Source organism: Epinephelus fuscoguttatus, linkage group LG8, assembly GCF_011397635.1.
Source record: "Epinephelus fuscoguttatus linkage group LG8, E.fuscoguttatus.final_Chr_v1".
Lineage (NCBI taxonomy): Eukaryota > Metazoa > Chordata > Actinopteri > Perciformes > Serranidae > Epinephelus > Epinephelus fuscoguttatus.
In genome coordinates this window covers 23,021,684-23,029,101 of record NC_064759.1, presented here as the reverse complement: position 1 = coordinate 23,029,101, position 7,418 = coordinate 23,021,684, and the positions used below count along the sequence as shown (strand labels likewise).

The following is a 7,418-nucleotide window of genomic DNA, read 5'->3' as shown; positions in this document are numbered from 1 at the left end:
GCATACATGATTTGTGTGAATTTAACTTATAGTGTTGTTAAGATGACATTACATTTGGCGAAGAGTGCATTCGCCTTGTTCAGGACTTGAAACTCAAAGTTAAGATCTTGGGATTTGACTTGCATGTCTTGACATGGGACAGGACTTGAGACTTTGGTGCAAAGACACGAGAATTACTTGTGGCTTGCCAAGCAATGACTTGGTCCCACCTCTGTTGATCAGTTTGGAGAGAAAATGTATGATTAGTTTGCCACCTCAGCAAACAGCACTTCCATTCAACCTTGATTGAGTCCTCATTATTGAGAACCTGCTGCTCATTTTAATGTAACTTTCACTTTGTGTGTTTTTTTTTTTAATGTGTCCTATGTGTATTAACTTTGTCTTTTTAATAACAGATTTCGCACGTGCAAACCAAAGACAAATTATGCTTTTGCATGCTAAAAGCAGGCAATAAAGTTTTTCCTTCTCTACTCTCTCACATGATTCAGCATATGACAAATGTGACAATAAAAAACTTGAAGAGAAAAGCTTCACAAAAAGGTTTCCTTTATTCACAGAGACTTCACAGATCCATGGTCAACGGTTACAGTAATTCAGTAGCAGGTATGTTTTAGGAGGTCTAAGGTTTAGCTGAGTGTCCCATAACAGTCATGGGAGATATGTCAAGTCAGGACAGTGCCATCAGGATACAGGTGTCATGGATCTGTATAATTATTGGAGGACGATGCCTCGCAAAATTGGACAGTCTCCTATCTAAAGTGCTACATTTTACAATCTTATTAGCCATCACAGGCACACAAAGGTTATTGTGTAAATCTTAATAGATTTATTTTAGAAATATTTGGACTTTTGATTCATTCTGTCAGGGTGTCACTTTGTGTGAACACCAAATACTATTTTTTGAAAACTCAACCATATTCTTATTATATTTCAATACTCACGAGGAGAAAATATTTGGTACTTAGCAGCTGATTGGAAATGTGGGGGAATTTCTGGCGGACAACATTTTATAAATATTTGACATCAAACACAAGGGTCATACAAGAACACAGTAAGACACAGTAAAGGCTGTGACTATGAACACCTCACACAATATAAGTTCAAACACCAAACGTTCGAACAACAGGTCTACAATCTTCAGCTCTGACTAAAAGCTACATGGACTGGAGGTACGGGTCGGACAGCTGTTAGTTCACTCTGCCTACAGAGTGTTGCTATAAAAGATATAAAGCACACACTAAACAACCAAGATGTAGCTAAACAGGACTATAAATACTAACTTACTGTCTAACAATAAAAACAAAACACATGTCCACAGTGATTGTGTCCGCTTACGCGAGACCAAAGCTGCTACAAGTTAGTCTGACCTCAAATCAGCTGCTCTACACAGAAGGTTAGTTTCAGTCTCCATCGCAGTCTCCACAAAGGCACAAAGACCTCGTTGAGCACCACGGGACTGGGAGCACTATAAAATCCATCCCCGCTGAGGATCTCGCACCTGCCAGAGACTCTACCTGCGGCGTAATTTCACACAGCGTGCCTCTAATGTCAGCTGAAGGAGGACACTCGATGGAGGTTAAACTAAGCTTTAGGTGAGAGCGCAGCTGTTTATCAGTTCGCCTCTGTACACAACCCGCGCGCACACTTCACTGCTCCTCGTCTCCGCAGTGCCAGGTCAGCTTCTGTTCGTAGAAGTCGATGACCACCTGGGGACACCTGGCACTGGCTTCGCGGGCCGGCAGCAGGGCCACATCGTCAGAGTTCTTCCTGCGGGGAAACACGCAAAAAATGGAAATTTGTAGAAATGTTCCAGCAGCAGCACACACTCCTGCCAGTTTGGTAAAGGGTACTGAGAAGAGGAAGTGCAATCAGTCTGTGAATGATGTACTTCTGAAATATCCAGACAGTTATTACGCCTCAAAGGGGTGATACAGATGTTCAGCACTGCATGTCCTTAAAACTGGGGACTCACAAAAGATATTTGAGTTTCTGGTTGATCATTTTTTTGTCCATTTGTATTATATTTTATTTTCTCTGCTAGGCGTAAGCATGTGTGTGTCTCTCTCTGTTGGCAGCTAATCTCGCAAACTACTGGACCAATCATCATATTTTGTCTGCACAGAAATAACTGCATGCTCAAGGATCTCTTACAATTCACAACTGTTGAAGAACCTGTTTTATTAACCGTTTTACACAGTCATTGGACACCTTACTCCTCTTAACCGGCCGGTAACGTGTCCACAAGTTTTCCAGAAACCGTCTCTGCTAAAAACAAGTCTTAACATCTGCTGCAGGCCATATTTTGGCCTTGATCATGGCTCAAAAACTGATATCCATAAAAAGTTTGGTCTCATTTTGAACCCAAGCATCTACAGATACCTGACATGTTATGATCCACTAAAGTTAGACATGATATGAGTTGATTAAAATCCCCATTTTTTGCTATCTTTGCTGCCATTTTGACTATACAGTAAGAGATTGGCACTCTACTGAGTACACTTTTCTAGTTAATCTTATTTCAATCTACTTTAATGGATTTTTCCTATTTTATTGTTTTAAATGTTCTCATGCATTTCGTCCTATCAGGTAAAGCAGTTTCAATTCCCTTTGTGATTAAAAGGTGCTAATAAACAAAGTAAGCTTGCCTTGGCTTATATGCATCAAGTTCCAAAACACTAGGTCCTCCACTTCCCATAATGCAACTAAAACTATCTTATCAGACCAAAACAGCCCTGTGTTTAAAAAATAAAAAGTGAGTGGCTGCATTTGTGAGGGCGTACTGCTTCTTCTTCATGGTGGTACTGTATGTTCGCATAATCAGTTACTAATCTGAGGACTGTTTCGTCAGGTGGTCACTGAAAATGTTGTAAGACTTTGTCTCTTTAGTTAATGATAAATTCATTTTGCATAACATTACTGAGGTTGTCACTGCGTGCCTACAACAACACCCTAATAAACCTGACACTAGATGCTCCATCGTCCTTTCTGTAGTTTGAACATGTAGACTACAGCTTTAAACGCGAACATCATGCAAACATTTACTCAACCCCTGGCGAACACAAAAGAGGAAGTGGTGCAGTTACCATTTGACGAGAAACATGAGCTCTCCCTGTCTGTCTGTGGAGCCGATGATGCATTCAGGCTCGAGGTAAGTGCTGAGGTCGGTGGGGGTGTCTGACTGCTCGTCATTTGGCTCGCTGTTGCTCTGCACAGTGTGAGCCTGCTGTTGAGACTGCATGCAGGACTGCAAGGAGAGTGACAAGGACAGAGGACAAGCAGTTAGAAGAAACCACAAAGATAACATCCGCATTTCTACCGTACAAGCCCACTGCGAAAAAAAGGAAATTTTTTACTGCTTTCACTTTCAGGGACATTGTGGAACTAGCCACCTTCACACACCATTTAGTTTCATATTCAGCCTTTAAACTCTAAAAAAGTAGGAACATTATCTGCCAATATGGTCAGATGGTTTTACTGGACTTCAGCGCGGCTTCTTTCTAACACAAGGCTTCCTGGTTTTTCAGACTGTCACACACTGCAGAAAAAGCATCCTAACAATAAGTTGTTGTTTTTCCTTTTTACAGATTTAGGTGAGGAAGTTCCGTGAATAACATGGAAACAACATACATTTACAGCCCCTCCAGCACTGCGTAGCTCACATACTCACAATTTCCGTCTCCTGCTCTGTCATTTCTTCTTTAGGAATGAACTCTTGTTCGTTTAGCTCTTCCTCATTCCCCTCTGAGAAATGGGTGTTTCTCAAAAACTCTTCAATGAGTTCAGGGCAGTCGAGATTGTCCTCAGGTTCCCATGTGTTTTCTGCACTGTAAGGAGGTGAGAGCACATTTTAACATCATGCGTGACAACAAAAATCATACTATAAAAGCAAGCACTCACTCAGTGAAACCTTTCCACTTCAGGAAGTACTCCACTCTTCCATTAAAGATTCTGCGGCGGATTATTTTTTCTACCACAAACTCCTGGACAACTGTAGTCTCCTCAGTCTTCCTCTGTTTGGCAGTCTGCTTCTTTCTCATCCTGCCATGGATCACAAACAAATGAATGACAACCAGCTGGTGTTGCTGGCAGCTCACGAACATGTGAAAGCAAAACTTAAGTGTCTAATTTGTTTTATAAAACTCCTCAGTGAGGTCATAAATGAACACTTTGATCTTAATGTTGCTGTGATATGTGCAGATCAACATGGCAGTGGTGACTACTCAGCTGTGCCCTTCAGACAATGATCCACACACTTATTCTAGCGCTCCACCTGCTGTCTCTGTCGGGAGCACAATACACTTCTCCTTCCGTCCAAAACGCAACACGTTAGTATCCATACACGTGTACAGCTCATTCACACAGTTTATCTAAGAGCATAATGTGCAAACAGCAGCGTGAAAACATGTGCGGAAACGTGCCTGAGTGATGCACAAGACGCTACACTGAACAATGATGCACGTACGCTTTCGGTGTTTACTTAGTCTCGGCGGACAGCCTGCTGCGGTGCTGCTCGGCTCTGTTTGGAGCAGGTCGCTGGATAACTACATGCACACTGCGCCGTCGATGCTGCTTCGTGCGCAAAACGTGTCGCTCGGCGTGTTTACATGAGCCAAACAACTTTTCATGAATGAGTTAAAATTAAAGATGGCCGTGGATGCTCGGAGGAAGTGGTTGCCAAGGGAAAAGGTCATGCCAGGAAAACCGGGAGGAGACGACGGGGACGCGCACACCGCCGACCAATCAGAGAGCAGTCCGTCCCCCCCGTCCAGTGGTCCGGAACAGCCCTGCCACCCATGGGCGTCAGCTGGGTATGGCAGGGGACTGAGTGCACTTTGCACGTCTCACTGGGATTATAAACTGGTTCCAGGTTTTTTATTCTTTTGATGCTTTTGATCATTGTGACTGAAGAAGCAACATAAACCTTATCACACATCTGCATTTAGAAATATTATCGATGTGAGCGCCTATTTTTTAATGCAAAACAATAATAGATGCACGAGCTTCACCATTTATATTATATTATATTATATTATATTATATTATATTATATTATATTATAATTTAAAGTACAATTTTAGTATTTACTTTTAACTACACTACATCTATTTTTACCACTGTAGTGTGCACTAAGCGAAGGAGTTTAACATAAAAACATGAATATTATGAAATATGATATTTTTTATAGATTCATTTATCACGTAGAAGTATTAAAAGTAGTTCAAATCTTCATATTGCAGCAATAATATTGTAAAAATATACATATATGATGAAGATAATGTTATGCTGAACTGTACAGTCCTGCCTAATGTTGTTGAGAACTTTTACTTTTAATACTTTAATAATAATTTACTGTAGGCCTACTTGCATTTTGTTGCTCACACTTTTAGTTAAATAAGCTTCTGAATGCAGGATCTTTACCTGCAATGGCGTATTTTTATGCTGTGATACTGTAATTTCAGTGTAAACACATGGGTTTTCTTTTTTTTTTCTTTTTAAAATAAAACTTATTAAATTTTATCAATATTTTACTAAAGGGAATGTCATGCACATGAAATACATAACTACATACAGGAGTAAAAAACAGTCCAAGAGTGTATTCTACTATAAAGTGGGAATGAGCCTAATAAAGTGCTTAAACATGGGTTTTCACGGAGGGATCTTTACTCCACGTCCTCCTAAACAGCACTGAGGAGACCACAGAAAACCATCCTCTGGAGGATTTGATTGACAACTCCCTGTTAGCCAATGGAAAGCCCCAAAGCTGCTGATTGGCCAAGCAAGCACCCCTAACAGGCCTTCCCACTTGACCAACTTGTATCTTTTTTCCACCAGTTCTTCCACACTGTTTTGCAACGCACCACTGGGGGACGCTGCCTGCTTGTATTGGACTGCCATGTTCAGCTCCTGTACCCCAGGTAACTAATGAGAATAGATTTATGCTGGAAAGCTCAGAGCAAAAGGCAGTAGAACAAAAGGTTTTTACCAGGAGATGGACTCACATTGGAGCCTTTGATTCAATGTTGTTTCTGATACCATTTCATCCTCAAGGCAGGATTATGTAACACTGGGCACATTTGTTCATGAAATGTACTTATGCATTCACTGCAACAGCACCGTAAGAATGTAACACACAGGGATGCCTACAGTAAAATCAGCACATGGTGATGTGTCACAGTCCTGAGAATTAGTTTTATTTTCAATAAAAAAAAAACTGTGGAGGCCCTGGGGATGTGATTAAAAGGGGTTTCAGTGTAAAGGCTGGCAGACGCCTGCATGGAAGATGAATGTTGTGTGTATCGTATCCAGAAAAGGAGCTTATTGATCACAGTCTCAGAGGGGGAAAGATACAGGTCTTATGCAGGTTGCAAGGCAATGTTTGGTCAATTATACATGGCACACTGTCAGTGCAGTGGATACTTCATGTAGGCGTTAGACTGTTGATCATTAGAAACTAAAGGTTCTCTATTGATAAAGCAAAGCTGGTAAGCTGCTGTTTTCTTCTGTGATTAATTATTAAAACTGTGTTGAAAATGTTCTCAACAATTGAATATAATTTTCTGTCTTTGCTCAGAGTAGCCCCCACTTCAGATGGGCACATCTTTCCACACCACCTCATAGGTCATTAGAGAAAACCTCTGCTTGTCGTCTAGACTGTGATGAGCCTCCACCGGTTTGGTGAACAAAAAACATCTTTTTCAGCTGCTTCCTAGAATGAGCATTTTTACAAATTTTCAACCAGTGCCAGACCTTTTTTGTTATAAGACACCGTTTATAAAGTGTTTATAATTTGTCTTTATAAATGGTTAATAAATGATTTACTTATGCCTTGTTAGTCATTTATTAGCCATGGGAGTAACATTTGAAAAAATCCCTTTGGCTGGTTTTTATATTTAATAATTCTGCAGATACAAATGTAAGTCATTAATAAACTGTTTGCATTACAGCGTCTCAAGCCTGCCAACTCAGTCCCCAGAAGAAATGTTGGCATACCACGGATATTTTAGACTGGTACACCTTTTTGCAGCAGATATGATAAAACTTTACTTTTTTTCAAAGCTGCGGTTAATGTGTGGTTAGGTTTAGGCACAAAAAAACTTGGTTATGGTAAAGATAGTGTTTTGTGGGCACAATCCTGTCTCGAAAAGCAGTGTTGTCTCGGTAAAAAACATTTGCTTTTCATGCAGCTTGGTAGACCTAACTGTCACACCATCCACTGACCCATCCACCTCCCCATGACAAAGTCAGCTTGTTGCATTACTTTATAAATGTTGATTTGATAAAGAATTTGTACAATGTAACAAACTTTTTCTTCAGGTGACTGAGCTGATCCCGCCACTGAAAATGTTAATAAATTGTTAATAAATGAATTGCAGACCAGATGTTTTACAGGTAAGTAGTTGAATGGTGGATAAACCAAC

The 7,418-nt window shown here is 40.5% G+C and overlaps 1 protein-coding gene across 1 annotated transcript; it reads right to left on the bottom strand.

The window, feature by feature from the left end:
* Nucleotides 1–529: 529 nt before the first annotated feature.
* On the bottom strand, nucleotides 530–4,795 carry cbx3b (chromobox homolog 3b). Its single transcript, XM_049584205.1, is given in 8 exon segments — nucleotides 530–1,767; nucleotides 3,084–3,244; nucleotides 3,668–3,824; nucleotides 3,898–4,038; nucleotides 4,478–4,536; nucleotides 4,538–4,582; nucleotides 4,584–4,760; nucleotides 4,763–4,795. Coding segments are annotated over 8 exon segments (894 nt in total). The 3' UTR covers nucleotides 530–1,646.
* Between the last annotated feature and the right edge of the window lie 2,623 nt (nucleotides 4,796–7,418).